This window comes from Vanellus vanellus (genome assembly GCF_965231255.1).
Source record: "Vanellus vanellus genome assembly, chromosome: 1".
Taxonomy (NCBI): domain Eukaryota; kingdom Metazoa; phylum Chordata; class Aves; order Charadriiformes; family Charadriidae; genus Vanellus; species Vanellus vanellus.
In genome coordinates, this window is record NC_138905.1 from 211,710,779 (window position 1) to 211,728,903 (window position 18,125).

Genomic DNA, 18,125 nt, shown 5'->3' on the forward strand with positions numbered 1-18,125 from the left:
CAGGTTTTTTTAATGACAGTATCATCCTGTTTTTGTCAGACCAGGTTGAAGTAAATCACCTCAATAAGTGCTTTGATTTTAGCAATAAAAAATTCTACTTGACTTCTTGATGCCTACTTCACAACTTTCTGTGACAAATTAATTTTAGACAGATAATAAGCATTAACTGGGCTGTATTTAATCACAGTTTCATCTAATAGGCAACACAGACAAGCCTTATTATCTCAATCTCCACTTGTCTTCGATTCTACTTGTCCTATAAATATCTACTATCCAGTTTACACTGACACGGGGTCAATTCAACAAGCTGGTTGAGAAACAGCATGGGATTATACACAGGGAAAAAAATGCAGATTCTGATTTTGAAGCAAAACCCATAGTCTTGGAATACCTTCTTATTTTTTCCGCATTCACTTTCCAGCTTTGAAAACTGAACCTGGAAAACGGGCTCGGGTATTATGTCCGGTACAAAAGATGTGAAACCGAAAATCAGATAACTGTTCCAGTGATAAAGGATGAGCGCCATCAGCCCCTTCCCTTATGGGTGCATCAGAACTCTGTGTTTCATCGGACATAGTAAAAACCTTGCTTTTTTTCACTAGACAAGACTGACACAGCTAAGTGTACCTTTAGGGATGAGTTCACTTTTACCCTGTTTTTCTCATAGTCGCTTTAGTTCTCTCTGTTGAACCTCTGCAAACCTCCACGAACACCTGAATAGCCTCAGCATCCCCACGCACACCATGGACGGCGGGGTACGCACGTGCTGCACGGCCAGAGACACACAGGGAAAGGCTAAGGACAAGTGCTCCCCCATTGAACAGAGCTCACGTTGTCTGAGCAGCCAAAGAATTACAGGTATCTTCTTGGTGGAGAAGGACCTGGCCAGTTGTGAAATCCGCCTTGGAAACCAATGGGAATTTTCCCATTGACTTTGGTGAGAACGGGGTTGCACCGAGAGCTCAGCAACCTCATTTTGGTAGTTTTTATTTCTCATTCAGCTTTTGCTCAGCCCCGGGCTCTGGCTGCATAACAAGTACCTGAAGGCTGTAAGCCTTCAACTAAAGGGTAGAGAAGATGTGTACCACCGTGGCACCACCACCGCTACATGCTACCATATATATATACACACTACTACTTTGCATTGTAACCGACTGGGAAGAATCTTACTTTAATACCCAGGCAAATGTGGGTTTTCCCGTGTACTTTAAAGAAACAGCAATTTCATACACAATTCTTTTCTTTAACATTTTTTTTTTTCCTGTTAGTTCAATCTGTTACACATACAGGCAGAGATCCTGTGAAAAGAGATGTGTATGAATAATTTTCAGAATGTGCAGAGACCATACCGCTGACATAAATAAGTAGGTGTGCATATAGGAACAAGGTCATTTGGGGGTAACGAGGCAACAGGAAACAATGTCCCAAAGTTTTAACATTCCAAATGTATTGAAAAAAAAAAAAAAAATCCTAGCCCGAAAAGTTAATTTCCCTGAGTAACTCTCAGAACACATAAAAAATGTTCAGGTTATTAATATTAATTAATCAATTAATACTACTTAATTAATTACACAGTGCCTGGAGTCCTGGAAAGGGATCTTTATGTGTCTGAATAGTAAGAAGATGACATTCTACTCCTGCAGTGCAAGAGCAATTTTAGAAGATCGCAACTTTTAAAATATTCTTAGCACTTTGATTCTTCTGCAGAATTAGTCTTTGACATGCATTTGGTTTTTGCAGCCACAGGATGGCATTCACTGCTGGGCAAAGGGTCAGTGAAATGTACGTAGAGTGTAGGAAGTGTACTTTCCATCTGGGGAAAGGAAATATTTAATCAAAAATGATTAATAGAAATTTACTGCTTTCTACTGATGACAACCATTTATTCGAGAATGTAATATCACAACCTCACCATGCACAGTCCTTAGGTTCACGTTCTTACTGTATGGGCACCAAGTCCCTCAACAGATACTTATCTTGCCTGACTTCAGTAAGCTGAGACCTTCTAAAAATACAGAGCAGCACTTCCAACTTGGGATACCAGCAACTGCATAAAGCACTTCAGTTTCACTTCCGTGGTTTATGAAGTCACAGTTAATCTTTAATGGATTTATACAGGCTCATAATTTACTGTTTATTTTCCCATTAGGGCAGTATATGGAGTAGGTGTTGACACATGGCATACCAACGGGAGGACAGTCGGACTGAATGAATGGCCAAGGTGACCGATAATTGGATTGCAAATGTCAAAGAGTGTGGTTGAAAAGCCAGGTATATCAACCCACACGTACTTTTCCCAGTTGTGAAATGAAAGTTAAGAGCAGGGACAATCAGCTACAAGTAGTTACGATTTATAGAGTTGGGTCTGAAGTCAGCAGCAAGCAGCATCCAATTAACTTCAGCAGAGATGTCTAACGCCACTGGTAAAACGACTGGATTTAGAGTGATGAGCAAGAATGTCAGATGGAGAGACAACCTAGTAATGCTATTAACCTTTGTGAGATTGCCCCGCTGATAATGTGATCTGGGGGACAATAAAACACCGCACGAGACAATATGCCCAATTTGGTAGCGCAGGACTGATATATGGGAGAAGGCGGCGAATTTTCCTGGATTCATTTTATGGGCCTCCAATTAGCCCTCACTACGTGAAAGGAGAGAAAGGGGGGAAGCAGAAGGAGTCCCTCTAATGAGTAGCTTTGGTCTGTAGCAGAAGAGATATTGAAAAATCAAAGTTTTAGGGGCTGGTTTGCTTTTGAGATTGTTTTAGGAGGTGTTAAAGGGGCCGGGTACTTCGTTGGAAATAGCCATGAGAAAGCTCCTGATTTATGGGAGCTCTCGAGTAGCACAAGTGCATCCTGTCAGGATCAGTGCGGGAGGCGTGATCCCTTGGCACAGGGAGCTCAGATATGTCAGCCCCATGCGCTGATCCCCGTGGTTAGATGCTGGAGTCAGGACCACAGGCGCTCGCTCCCGCTGCAGAGCCCTGGCCGACACCGTCTACGCACGCTGACGCTGCTTCTTTTGAGAAATCGTTTGCAAAATATAAATATGTTTGTTCTCCAAAAGTGCATGCAGTTTTAGGAAAGGAGGATTAAGAGCGGGTCTAATCCATGGATTACTGATCTGACAAAATATCTAAATCTTATTTACAGGCTCAGTGAGGCAAAGGCAGGTTGTCAATCAAGTGAAGTTTAAGATGCAATTCCTGTTTTGCTATGTAAGTCTGGTGAATGTGTGCTCAATAACCTTTCGAAAATCGAGCACGAATGCATAATTTATTCAGCTACTACTGTTCAGGCATCCAAGGGCTAGTGAAGCGTAATGCACACCCAGAGAAACCGGGGAGGGTGGGGGTGTTCTCGAGTTAGGAAGTCCTGAGGTAGCTCTCAGTCCAGGCTGCAGAGTGGAGGAGAGGGATGGGACACCAAATTAGCCCTGCAAGAGCTATACGAGGTACTGAAAACACAGCCCAGAGCTCTGAGTAGGGTAATTTGCTCTGTCAAGAAGCAGGATAAATGACTGCCTCACGCTGAGCACCGTGCTGCAGCAGCAAGGATTTCTTTCGGGAGCTCAGCAGCTCGCTGGAAGTTGGGCGTCCCATCACCGGTGTGATCCATCACCAGGCACCCTCCCAGTGCTGCAGAAAACCAAAACCTTCTGTACGCTTCAGACTTCTTTTTATTAAAAAAGCCACAGCTTTCAATTGATACTTTCACACTGAGAGTCGGATATTATGAGAATTAAACGCCTGAAGAAAAGACATTTAAAGCAAATATTATTTTACTTTTAAAAATGCCGTTCCCTGGCTGAGGTGCTGCAGTTAAGATTGCACTCAGGCGGTATCTAGAGGTTTGCAACAAAAATAGTGGAAGATCCTTAACTGTAGATATACTTGTTAAATGCCAATGGAAAAAAGAAAAAGAAAAAAATGGGCTTTAGTATTCAATTTAATCCCACAAACATATGGCCAAAGCTACACAGAGAGTTCATGCAGGTCCGTTTGAACAACAAGGTTTTGGTGGGGAGGACAAAGGAGTATATGCAATAGAGGCACACGTGTCAGTTAATATTTGTATTCCTTCTGCTATCCATTATGGTCGTCTTTTGAGACCAAGCTAACGCACTTACCTCATTGCCTTCTGCATCTCTCTCAGTCAACAGAGGCCATGCCATTTTGGCATACTTTGATGTATCACATAATAAAGCAACATCTCTGCTTAGCTAAAACGTGTAGTTTAAAACTCATCACTTCCTAGAAATGTTTTTGGGTGTTTTTAAAACCGTGGTGATTTTTTTTTTTTTTAAAGAAAAGAAGTGTGGCAATATAAAAACATGTTTAAATTCTCCATGTTTTATTCAATTAAGTCTTTAAAATAGCTGTGTTGCCTTGAAGGTTAAGAACACATTTTTATTTATACAATACCTTAAGAGTTATCTGGAAGGATAGTGGAAGGAAACAAGATCCACAGGGAAAACAAAATATATTTGAGGCAATGACAGAAAGTATCAGAAAGTATTAAGCTATTTGTTGCTATCTTGATTAAAGATAACACGCTGGTCCTCAGAAAAGCCAAAGCTATAAATTAACAGATTGCTATTAGTAATATTTGTATTTTTTACTTTTCCAGAGAATGTGAGAAAAAATAATGATTCTTTTTTGCTCTCCCTTATTCATGTTAATCCGGTCTTTTGAATATTTAGAATATTCTTGCCAAAGAAAGTATTTTTTTGCCAAAACATAAAATGTACTCTAGAACTGCTATGATAACATTTTCAACGTCTCTGTATCATGAGAGATTAGCAAACAGCAATATTACATTTCAGAATGAGGAGATTAATCTGTTCCCTGACAACTGAAATTTGTTAGGCTGGGAAAAGAAAATTACTGCTTTTGAGGGCAGATTTCATAGCACTTGATGCTTTAGGGCCTTTGTACTTTTCTGTTTAAATCATATCTTCATAAAAAGCAAAATAATTGTTTGGTCTCTGATTATTATCAAGCTGAAGTCAGATAAGAAAAGCATGAAGATTCTTATGTTCCACGACAATATATTTAGGGAGGAAAAAGGTGTCAAATATGCTTATTAAACTGATTCTCAATCCGATTAGAGGTTTTCTTATCTCTAGGTGTCTAGAAAATACTTTAATTTGTGTCATGTTACAAATTATGCTGAATACTCCAATCTTATTTCAGCACATTTCCCACAATTATGCACTTTTGCCACTAAAAAAAATTTTCAAAACAAAAAACAAACAAATTTTTCATACTGCCATGTTTCTGCATGACATTTTTCTACCCTTTCCAGTATGTCTTTTTTGCTCAAGCTGAATGTTGAAGGATTATGTGGCGGAGGGACAGGGTGGCAATCTGAGAATATGAAACACCAGATAAAGAGGGGAAATATATAATATTGAAAGACATTACAGGCTATGGTGAGAAGACTGTAAGGGATATGATGAGACTCGAAGAAAATGTTGGGTGTTCAAAGTATACTAGGAAAGGGTTCTCGCTAAGTGCATGGACTGGTGGGGACAGTTTTGGGGAACTCCAGTACATCACCAATAGTGGAAATTATGGGACCCAGAAGAAGAAGCACTGACAAAACCCAGATGATGTGACTCTAGACTGACAGTATGACTCAAGGGAGTAGACCTCAAGAATAAGGATGATCTTCACCATGATGGAGAAAAGACCGTTCTAGGGAAGACAGTAAAATCTAATAGAACGTGCAAAAGGAAACAGTTCTTCAGGTTTTTCCCTCGTGGAGGGGCTGCCTATAAACCGAAGGGCTCATAACTGAACATGATCTGGGGAAGGGACCACTTAAGCTGCGGGTGCCCTAGGAACCATCTCCAAACAGACTCCATGGACACTGCAACAGCCTGTGATCAAAGAGTATGTCTCAAACTAACCCAAAGTCCACTCAAGTCAAAGGAATTGGAGATTTACTGCAGGGATCCCTATATGACTTATTGCTGGATGGTGGGATTTGGTGCGTATAAATGGTGGTGGGAAGTGAAGTTGCTCTGAAAATATTCCAGAACTGACTTTTTTTAGAGATAACAGGCATGAATTCCAAACATTTGCACAGATCACCCTGGGAGAAAGGAGAAATGGATGAAAAACTTGTTTAAGCGCATGTTCTAACTGATGGATTAATTAAAAGACATACTAGGATTTCCTGTGCCCAGAAAGGAGTTTAGTACAGACGCAATGTATTGTTAACTGAGGAAGAAGATGCTCCCCTGCCTTAAATGCAATGCTGAGCTCAGCCTTAGCCAGGAAGGCAGGAAACAGAGACCTCCGCAAAATGTGTGTGTGCGCACGCATGTGTGTGTGCTCACACACTCACAGACATAAATTAACAGTCTGGCAGCCGATGGGTATCGCAAATGCTACAGAAAACATGATATAGCACTAAAGCAGACATGCTTCAGATAGCACAAAGGCTCTGCACATCTAAAATAGATTCAAATCATGTGAAAGATTTCCTGCTGCTGCTGCTGCAGAAGATTAAAACATTGGTACATTCATAAAACAAATGTGAAGATTTAGCGAAGCAGTGTGCCCTTCACAATGACTCTCTGTCTCACCGAGCATGGAGCCTGGCAAAAGAGACACCCTGAAAGGGTATATCTGACCAATTTGGGCCTGGTAGGTGGGCTCTAGCCCATAAAAAGAGAGTTACAGATCTTAAGAAACGTACAAGGAAGAAAAATCCTGTTAAGCCTGAGCTAACCTGTGAGCTAACCCCTCAGCCAGACAGCACCGTTAGACCAGGCTCTTAAATCCTGACAGAAAAGAAAAACTCGGTATAGATTAACCACAGAATTTGCCTACACAAGCTTAGATGAAGAACGATTTACAAAACGAGAAGGAAGACCATTAATATATCCCTCCCTGTTTCAACAGCATTTAACACATGGCTGCAGACCTAATTTTCAAACCACGCAATAACGTTTGGTGTTTTAATAATACTTTTCCATCCCATTTGCATTGATCTAATGCTCTGCCATGTCGTAGTTCTGCAAACAGAGCAGAAGAAACAGGTGTTGGGTGTACTTTAAATTGCTTTTCTCTAATGTGCTCACTCACCCGTTTCCAGACGTATCCGGGGAAATGCAGCCATGGGTGCTGATGTCTGATTCTCTCTTCCTGGGTATTATCCGGGATAACTTCACGCAAATCAGTGCTACTGAAGCCGGACTAAGCACACCGCACAGGGTAAGCAAAGGAACTCAGCCAGCCCCCAGGACAATAAATAAGACTTTCCCCTCTCCACGGTGACACGGCATATGTCTTAACGCTAGTTAACCAAAAGGTCGCTTTCGTGCACTACTTGACTTCACAACTGCATGACGCCAACTTCAGTGAGATTTTAATTAAGTCCAGAAGGTCAAGGAAATGCCGTTACACCTCTAGGCTCCCAGGAGATGCTCAGGACCTTGCAGGGTGGCAGCCCGTAGGCTGGATTTGCTTCCTGGCACAATTCCACCTTCTCTGTTATGCCTTTAAAAGAGGTGGAAAATGCCCGATAAGACAGCACGCGAAGCCTGTGCGCTGAGTATCTCCTTCTGTGCTTGCATGCGATGAGTTGCTTAAAGCCAAGACCTGCTGCTAGATTGCTGTGGGTCCACAAGAAAAATCCTAGAAGAGGCATTTGAAGCCCAGCATGAAAAAGCCGACAGCGCTGTGCTTTGCAGATTTTCATTTCTTCATTTCATGACCCAACAGTTCAGGTCAGTGATTCATGAAATCTGTAAAACAAGCTCCCTCCCCTCTGCAAACTCCAGATATATGCAAATCATTCCTTAACTAAGGCAAAGCTCTAGGCCATCAGAAATGTGATTTTTCTAACGAGACGCAACAACTGTGGTAGACAGTAGTGTGTGAACCAAAGCCCTAAGCCAGGACAACTCTGATCTTGCTGTACTCTTCAAAATTCAAACATAAATTAGTACTTGCAAAATCATCTGTATCTTTACACTGGGTCAACTTTTCATCTAAATGACTAATAGGTTTTTAAACCTGGATTGTAATTTCAATTGTTCCCTGCCCCCTTCTAGCAGACTCGCTGTCCGGTGAAACACGATTTTGTGGAAAATATACTTGGGGCAGTATTCCACTGTAGATGATAAATCTGTCATCATCTATACCGATGAGCTGAGGAAATTGAATCTCTTCCATGAGCTAAGCAATGACTAAATAATAGATGAATTGTGCTTTTTTATTTTAATACCCAAATAAATTAACACAAGCGTACAATACATCTATAAAAGCTCTATATACTATTTGACTCATTTCTGTAGTTGTCAAGCATTCACAACAAACCCCCAAAGTTGTGCATATGAAGTTACAAAGATCTTTGATTTAGGAAAGTCATTAAACATAGAACAGAGGACCGCTTTTCTTCATGACGATTGGTACTCTGAATCAATAGAACGGATTAACCGAACAAGTGTGAGATTTTTAATGCTGGACTAAAATCCTGCCACGTGAGAACTTCCATACAGTATCAGATTAGCTGGACGGCTTAAGCGCTCTCCAAGAGAGGCCAGAATCAGATACTTGGATATAAACGATGCACTAATTGAGCTGTCAGTAGCGTGTTTATCCTTGACATCATGCTGGTGTTAGCATGTGCAAAACATTTTTAAGAGAAACAGTCTAATCTTGAGATGGTTAAAAGAATTAGATGAGTAGTATCTAAAAAAAAAAAAATAAAGGCTAAAATCAACCATAAGCACACAGCAAAAAGCAAACAAAGCATCCCCAGGCTTGACTTAAAGTCTACAAATTTTGTGGAAATGTCACAGACGTTGTTTGCACATTCAGTCTCTCAAGGCTATTGGTATTTCACTGAATAACTGAAATGAGCTGAGGGTCACCACTACTATTTGATGTATGTGGACCCATTCTTGCCCCTTGCCTTTGGTATATATTATGTCATCAGAGTTGTGTGTACATTTCCTATTGGCTACATAGAATATTAAGGATATTAAGGAAATTAAATACACATTTTTTTTTTAATTCAAACTTATTTTGCCTTACTATTATCATTTTATGAAGAGTTTTTTTCTTATTTAATAAGAAAAAAAAATAAAATTCCACATGCGTGAAGAAAAATGTTATTAAACACAGTTTTCCCAATGTTTAGGCTTTGTCGTCTGTGTTACTTCTCAAGTTGCTATCTAAAATAAAGGGACATCTGGGAGCTATTGAAATTTGCAATAATCAAAGAAAAGAGAAAAATCTGTAAAAACACCATGCCTTAACTATTTTGCAGTTTAAAATTCCTGTTCATATCTCTTGCACAGAGGCCGCAGTTAACAACTAAACTGGTAATATTTTCAGTGATGCACTTGATGATTCTTCATCTTATTGGATTGCATTAGTTAGAGACAACAGTCTAATCGAGGAGACCACTTATCACTCAGACAGATGAATCACACCAGGACTTTTCCCATATTTTGCTGTGTAAGACTTTCTGCCTGAATACGCATGAGAAGCAGTGTGCAATGTCAAATGCAAATCTGTCTCTGAAACAGAGTTTTAACCTCCGGTCATCTCCTGCCTTTGGAAAGTTGTTGGCTACTTCTGAAAATAGCAACTCGATGGAAAAAAAAAAAATAATTAGGAGGGGAGGGGGCGGCAAGTGCAACCCATGTTTCTCTAGAAAGCTGGTGCAGAACAACAACTCCTGAAGAACACAGGGTGCAGGGTGGAAATCTGCAGCGTGGGATGAGCGAGCGCAGCATGTGCCTTCTACGCCGGGAACTGGGGTCTCTGCTACATCCACCTCCACCCCGACCTTCACCCCGGCTTCACCCTCTGCTGATAAACCCATGAAGAGGTCTTAAGAGATGAACATGCTTTTGATTATTTTTTTTTAGAATTGTTTATTTTCTTCCCTTTCTTTCCTTTTTTCCTTTGCTTTTTTCCCCCAACTTTGAAGTTGACATTCAAGTTCAATGTGTCGCCATTCCAAGCTGACATCACGATACAGCTTTCATTGTCTTTTTAGAAAGTTGCCTCTACATACCCTACTGTTCCACTAAAAACACTTTCAGATGTCCTTGAAATAATAAAAAATACTTGTGCCATTTCCAGTAAGCAGAGCCAGTAATAATTTTTAAGCTCAAGCTGGAAATAAAAGGCCGTTTACCTGTTTTCCCTTGCATCATCTGGTAGGCTTCAGTGTTAAAAAGGGAAAGGCATGTGCCTTTGGAGCCATTTAAGCCACAGACAACATGTTCAATCAGGCACAGTGCCTCATTTTTACCCCCTCACCAGCATGTCACCAAGAAAAAATGCAGCTTTCCCTGCCAAATGTGGGCAATGCTAAAGATCCATGAAACAAATGCTTACACGGATTCGTAATCCGGGATTTAAGCAATCAATGTTCTGCAGAGTACTATTCAGCCACATAAACCCAATGAACTTCAGCTTTCATACTTCTGTAAAAAATACATATGAGCATATTGCCACGCGGCTGCCCGCGTTCTTCAGAACACGCTGCAGTTTCTCACAAAGGACCACTGACTTCAGGCATCACCACCAGCAAAGGCTACAGCCTACCTGAATGGGCTGAAGAGCAAAACGAGGTGAAATCTGTTAAGTTCTTGCGCGGGAGATGCTGGAGGAAGAGAGGAGGATGGCAGAGAACACAGCGCCGGTCCAAGCCGAACCACCAGCGTGGTGTTTGTGGGAAGCACAGAGAGGCAGTGCTATTTTAAAATGTTACTTTTCAAGATTTTAAACCCTCTCTCCCCTGCAAACTGTGGACATAAAGTTTTCAGCAGCAATTCCCCCTGTGATATTCCAGACCAAATTCCAAGTTGAAAAAATGATAGTCCCTCCATCAAAATTCTCCTAATTACAACTTCCCATTAAATGAGTGGAAATCTGAATTCTTTTTAGAAGGCTACAATTACAGCAGATTATTATGCTTCCCTCTAATTACTGCCTATAAATACATCCCATGTAACACATTTTATTGTACCCTGTTAGTGTACTTACAGTAAATAGAAACCAATATGCTTCATTCAGCCCATGTATTTTGACACTCACATCAGATTTACCAATTTATCTTCATTACAACCCCTTGCACTGTTACTGACATCCTTCTCAGAGCTACGCTCAAGCATCGCAGCAGGAAGATTGATGAGGCTTGTATCTACTGATTTGCGACAAAAGCAAGGCACTTGAGAGGCACTGTTCCTGTTCTGATAGCACTAAGTTGGCTAAAAATTAGCTGCACTAAGCCAACACTCTGCTCCCACTTCTCCTCCTCATTAATTATGGAACATGACTCGGACCTCAAAAGGCTGAGGCTGTTGTAACAGTATTTTTAAACCTATTGTCTTCAGTTGCTTTGTCAGTCTGGAAGAGATTTAAAGTTCTGACCGTGCTTATTAGCAACTATTTTTATTCTTTAGAGAGGCTTTGAATAGACAAATTTTCCACCATGACAAATGTTACAAGGTAATTTCTGAATGAATCTACAGTGGTAAATTTAAACATAGGTTGGAGGAACAGAGACATACTATGGGCACAAGTTTCAAAACTGGCTAAATGACTTAATAGCCTGCACCGCATGCGCTCATCAAGGAGGGACTAAGTAGCCCCGGCACTTTAAAAGCACCAACTTATTATTCATCCAAGAGGACGAAGAGGTCATCTCTTGATACAGATCATTCATCCCTCTAATCATAAAGTTCCAAAGACTGTTGCTCGAATTGCACGCTGAAGCCTGTAACTCTTTTAGCTCGTTCTTTTGCTAAATACAGATCTTGCCCCGGCGATTCCCAGCAAACTGAACTCCCCAGCGGTGGGTGCGTTTTGCAGAGGCTTTCTGTGTTGGAGGCGTAAGTAACCCAACATCCCCAACAGTGCGGTCAGAAACCACCCAGGGTGTGACAGCACCTGGTGAGATCCACTTCCCGGGCTGAACGCGCAAGTCAATGAGCTATATCCTGGATTCAACAACCCCCTCCCATCAAGCTGCACTGGAAAGTGGACCAGGAATTATTTGTATTCTGGACAACTCAGAATCAGCTGACGTAACACCATGATGCAGACCCTGCATGAAATTGTTTAATTTTAACGCTTATTATCGGACCTCCATCACTCCAGCAGCTGTTTGCATACAATCACATAGCAAAATCACTGGTTTGTAAAGCTGTCAGAGCAGCATTAGGAGGCATCTAGAAAAAAAATACAAAAAAAAAAGGGGGAGGCAGAAAACCAGCCAGACTATTTTCTTTGTTTTTCCATAGCTCAAACTCCGCTAACATTTTTCCACTTCTACTTTCTTTTCGGCAAATTAGCATAATACAAGAGAAGACAGAGTTAAATGCTAACACAGAAAATATTAGAAGACAACACATACCTGAAAGAAAAAAAGAAGTAAAAGAAGGAAAGGAGGAAACCTATAACCATAGTGCTGATGTGTCCAATTATTGAAGGGGAATAAAGACGGATAACCCGAAACGTGCAATTGCACCTCACTGGGAAATACATTGCTATTTTCATTTACTTGTAAAGCAAGCAGGCAACACTCAGAATTACCTTTCTTGTCTCAGATGGATATTTAAATACTTCATCCTAACTGCAGACTTTTTAAGAAAGTCTGTGAAATAAAACAATTGCTTTTGGTTTGCTTCATGTAAGAAAGCAATGTAATCAAGTGGTCTTTCTCCTCCCATTTCAGGAAGAACCATTCCATTAGTAAGAATCCACTAAAGCAAGAGACCATCCTGTATAAAATCCAGTGACATCCAATTTAAACCGAAGCAGAACAATTTCTACCTGATAACAAGCACTGAATAAAATCTGCAGCCTTGCAAGACATTAACAATGTGTCAAAAAAATTAAGCCCTTAACTTGGGAGCTGAAAAAAAATAGTGTTGATGATAATGCCACAATCAATGAAAGATCTGGGAGAAGAAACATAGTTTTTTTTCTTCCCCAAAAAACCCCAAACAAAAAAGCAACCTCCCTAAACAACTTTCCCCAAACAAACAAAAAAATCTCCATTATTGTACAGGGGAGCCCATTTCTGATTTTCTGATGCATCTTTTAACCCTGGGTCTAGACACGCTTTTTTCTGCGCTCACTTTGGGACGTGCTCTTTGGTAAGCGCAGGTGCTGTGACAGCAGCCTCAGGTACCATTCAAAAAGTCATGCGGACACAGATCCATACATCCAAAGAAGATAATTAAAGGAGGAAGGAAGAATGCAGGGGCAACCTAGGCTCGGTACTTACTTTGCAACAGACTTCTTGTGTAGTTACAAGGGGAGTCACTTAGATTCACCCTTCCGAACCACAGCAGCCTTAAAAATGCACACCCAGTCTTTGCTGGCAATTCATGTTTCTTCCGACTCGTACAGGGACAGACGACTCCAGAAGAGCCACCCTAAACCATCACAGGCGGTGGTCTGGAGACGAGCACTGGCACTACATGCAATTATAATGACTAACATCTGTCATCTTATTTAATCTTATTTTCCTAACAACTTTTGTGAAAGATGAGGAAATACTGTTAGTAATGGAATTTGCTCAGTAAGTACTGGCCAGTATGGGTATAGCGTCCCTGTCAAATTCAGGTAGGGAAAAGACAGGCTTATTAAACGTAATTAAAAAGTTGTATCTAGGAAAGGCCTGTCAGTGCCTCACACACGCACCGGGCAAAGGGGAGCAGGGGTTGCCAGGTCAACCACTAATCAGAGCTTTTCAAAGGGAGCCAAGTTTGCTCTCTTTTATACCAGACAGACTACTGGAAGAAGGGTATGAAATGAAGCCGGAAGGGAAATACTGTACTAGCGGGAGACCATGGTTGTCTCGGCAATTAAGGCCTCCCCAGGGGGTTAATTACACACAGAGACAGCCAGGCATTTTAGAAGACGTCTTCTGAGCATGCCCTAAGAAGGCGCAGAGCTCGGCCAGCCTGGCTCTGGATCCCCAGCAGCTTACCTGCTCTGGTCCCTGGGAACGCACCTCCCAAGAGGCGGTGATGGCCAATGCTCATCAGCAGCTCAAAGGGTCGATTTGACCACATGCCTGCCAGAGCCCAATTCCCTTTCCCGCACACCGTTCCCAGTTGAGTTTTACACCAGTGTGGCTCTCTCCCCACTTCTCCAGGACACCCTGCTCTGGGGTTCCTCTCCTCTCCTCTCCTCTCCTCTCCTCTCCTCTCCTCTCCTCTCCTCTCCTCTCCTCTCCTCTCCTCTCCTCTCCTCTCCTCTCCTCTCCTCTCCTCTCCTCTCCTCTCCTCTCCTCTCCTCTCCTCTCCTCTCCTCTCCTCTCCTCTCCTCTCCTCTCCTCTCCTCTCCTCTCCTCTCTTTAGTGTGCCCTCCACTTCAGGCCCCATTCACAAGTGTTGGGGCACCAATTGCCCTCTAGTGCATCTTCAGGCCTCAAAATTTTTCAGATGGTTATTTTTTAAACAAGATAAAATTCAGGGGAAGGAATATATTAACTTATATTGATGACTAAAACCTTATTCCTGTAAGCAATTATTTTTTCTTTTTGCTATTAATAGTAACACTTCCCCATCTGTATGGGAGTCCTCTGGCAAATGCGAATTTGGCATGTTTCGCTGAGGTCTCTGAGATAAATGCAAAAGAGATTTACAGACCTAAGATTCTCATCAATAGATATATTTTAAAATCAATGCCAGTTTCATTCAGCTTCTGATCTTCTCTGACAGCATAGACTGGAAAGCTTGCATTTATTTGAACACATGATTACTTTACTAACTTTCCAACTTCATAAATCCTAAAAAGGGGAAAATCCTTTTAATTCCCCTCCATTTATTTATGGCCTGGAATATGTGAGAATCTACAGTGAATTATTAAGAAAAAAAAAAACAACCAAACTTGTAAAGTAATAAATTAACCCTTCTCTCCTGTGTTCTGCACTAACTAAAATAATTTGGGATTTCTAACAAAGAAAAATAACCATGGAATATGCAAAAGTATATTTTACTATATTTTGCTGCCAGATAGCGATTGCATTGGGAACTATTTTCTCCAGATGTTTTTTAACTCATATGGATTTGAAGAGAATTTCCTAAAAACATAGCAGGAATGATTGATTACGTAGGACAATATGGTTCTTTTTTACTTGTACCAACACGAATCAAGAATTCCTTATTTCACAAATAGAGAAGAGAACAGAGTCAAGGATCTTCTACCCAAAGGAAAAAAAACCACAGCATGGTGTACAGCAATGTGAAAGAAAACACATGTGGTAAAACCAGTAGTTTACAAGTATATCACTCCATATCCAACAAATGTGAGCTACTTATAAAGAGAAACATTCATCTAAGGGCCAAGGGAATGGTTTAGACACCCTTTAGAGGACAATCTTTAACTTGAAACTTGCTGTTGATAGTCCAAATAAGCGGAAGCTGAGAAATTATTCATCGATTCTGATGATGCAGTGAATGTGAGCAAGGTCAAAGTTTGCTTTCATCCAAAAGAATGGTTTGTGTGTTAGTTCTGAGATGAAAACTTTAAACATATTTAACCTGAGAGACTGAAAATCTTGGCAGGGTCAGGGGGATTCCAACAATTTAAAAAGAAGGTGAAATTGCTCTGGATATTCTAAACTTCTGTCACAAATAAAATTTAAGGGATTCAAGAAGAGATTTAACTGAAGCAGATTAGATGTGGAAAACAAGTGTTGTGCGTATTTGTTCATTTTTTTCCTGTGCTTGTGAATTGCAAAACATTTTATTTCTTCTGTATAATCAGGCAATTCCCAGCTTTGTGCGAGCCTGTCATACACTGAGAGAAGGGAGAATACCACTCTCCTGGAACAGAAAGAAGTGATTTTAAACTACAAAAATCAGTTAACCTCTTAACATATATTTTCCACTTAATCTTACCTCCAAAAAATGCTCTGCTTGCTGTTCCCGATCCAATTTTCTTGACGTTGTTGTAATCAGACCTGTGAAAAAAGGATGATATTTGATTGCCAATACCCATTGAAAAATATATGTCTCTATCGACCAGAAGAAATAAATTCATTTTTCAAATGCTCAAAGGGAAAAAACCTATTTGAAGCTATATCAGACACAGATTTCTTGACATCTGTCAAGCATTTTCCTTCCCAGTGCAGCCATTATGACTTTCTGACTAACAATGAATCTTTAAAGAAAAATGCTGTGAGAAAAGTAACTGAAAAACAGTTAGCTGTGTATCTACGGTTAGCATGCTACATTTATTACAGTGAATAAAAACCCTTACTAAAGAATCACTGTTTGTCTCATGATTAAGTGCTTCAATGAATCATTTGCATTTGACTGAGATCCTTCTGTAAAAAACCTCATTAAAGATTTCAGAGTTCTCAAACAATTAATGGGATAGGATGCTGATTACTTCCACGCCAAGAATACTTGACAAAGAAGGTTATTTCTGTAATAACTACTTGTATACATAATGATTTCCAAATGTAATCATTCTAATGCATTAAAGGTTTTGTACTACAATTTCATCAATTTGTTCCATGCTCAAATTGAGTCTTTAAAATAAAGTACCCTTTTACATGAGGATGATCAAGATATCTTTTTTTTTAAAGCAATGTACTTTCACAAATGATTAGCCTTTTCTGAGATTTATACCAAGGAAAGAAAATGAAACACTTCCAAAGTTCCCTCAAGAAAAGCAATGCGTATCTTCTATGAACATAGCTTAGTATTTTATTTTGTTCTCACTAGAGATTTAAAGGGCAGATTTAAGTTTTCCCTCATACATAACATTTCTTTGGATAGGAAAATGCATCACGCGCTTGCTTTGTGATAGATTCTGACAAACATAAAGGGACCAACTTTTCCTAGAGATAAAGCTGGTTTTGGAGGCAATGTCAGCGGACAAAGTCGTTCTCAAGAACGCCTCATCTTTAAGACTACCAAGGAAGACAAGAAAATAAATATTCCCTGGATTACCTATTACACTTATTTATTTAATCAGACAAGCCAAACATCTAAACACAAGTCCATGATGACCCTAAATACTTCAAAAAAACCATCAGCAACATCTTACATCTACATAACACCTCTAGTCCCAGGCAGCTTCTACAGCTACAGCTCTTCATACACTGTCGCCTTCTCCTTGGAAGTATCACTTTATCTATTTTGGTGAGAAGGGGGGAAATATTTCTTGAAGTAATGGGAGGAAACAAACAAAGGAAAAGTCTACTCTGCTTCCAATATTTCAGACTCATTATGAAATGCATTAGACCACAGAAGCGACACCCAAGGGGAGGTCACAGAAACCAGAGTGGATCATGACAATTCCATGGAAGAACCTGGCGCTGGCAAAAGGTCGAAAACCCCAAACAACTGGTATTACCTGCATTAAGCAATTGTAAGTATTCAAAACAGTTACGCCACATGGGAGAAGTACTCACTGCATGAGTTTAAACACACATGACAGCACGAATAACAAATTTGTGTCATTCACACCAAATCCTTCCATGTCTAGAGAGAACGCAAAGATACAGGGAAGAAGTTCCTAATGATGAAAGTTCAGCTCCAATAAACTGATAAAGTAAAAATTTCAAATGTGAAATATCCCTCTTCTTCACATGCATGGTCACTATGGATATATATCAAGCACAACCTAAACATGCTAAGGAATAGAATCATTTTTATATTATCTTCCGCTTCCTTCCTTCCTAATATGCCGCTATGAACTCCACCTACTTTCTTTTTAAACAAGAAAGGTCTGGCTGTAAATTATAGAAGGTCTCTGTCCTCATCATCATCTTCAGGCAGAGGAATTCAGATTCCTTCTGAAGACCAAGAACTAACATCTGAAACTGAATACCCCTAACTGTCAGAATGCGTAGTACTTGTCTATCATTGGTAAAACTAGAACAACAACAACTACTACTACTACCACCACCACTACTACTACTGCTCCTCCTCCCAAAACTACTGTTATCACTAAAGGGTTTTATTTGTTTTCCTTTTTCAGTGTAGAGCCTTTTGGACTGCAGTAACGGTCAGAGTGCCTTCAGACCTGAATTTCCTTCTGAAAGAGGCGTGTGAACATACGGCAAGTCTCGATGACAGAGCTGCCTATATTTTAGACATAGCGGATCTTAATAGAT

The 18,125-nt window shown here is 40.4% G+C and overlaps 1 protein-coding gene across 4 annotated transcripts in view; it reads right to left on the reverse strand.

The window, feature by feature from the left end:
- FAT3 (FAT atypical cadherin 3) overlaps positions 1-18,125 on the reverse strand; it is a gene marked incomplete at both ends in the record, with an annotated part of 338,041 nt that overhangs the window by 122,797 nt on the left and 197,119 nt on the right. For all 4 annotated transcript variants that reach the window (XM_082485358.1, XM_082485356.1, XM_082485357.1 and 1 more), the window contains one exon: positions 15,898-15,959. In XM_082485358.1, the coding sequence (XP_082341484.1) occupies positions 15,898-15,959 (62 nt within the window). The remainder of the gene's footprint in view (positions 1-15,897; positions 15,960-18,125) is intronic.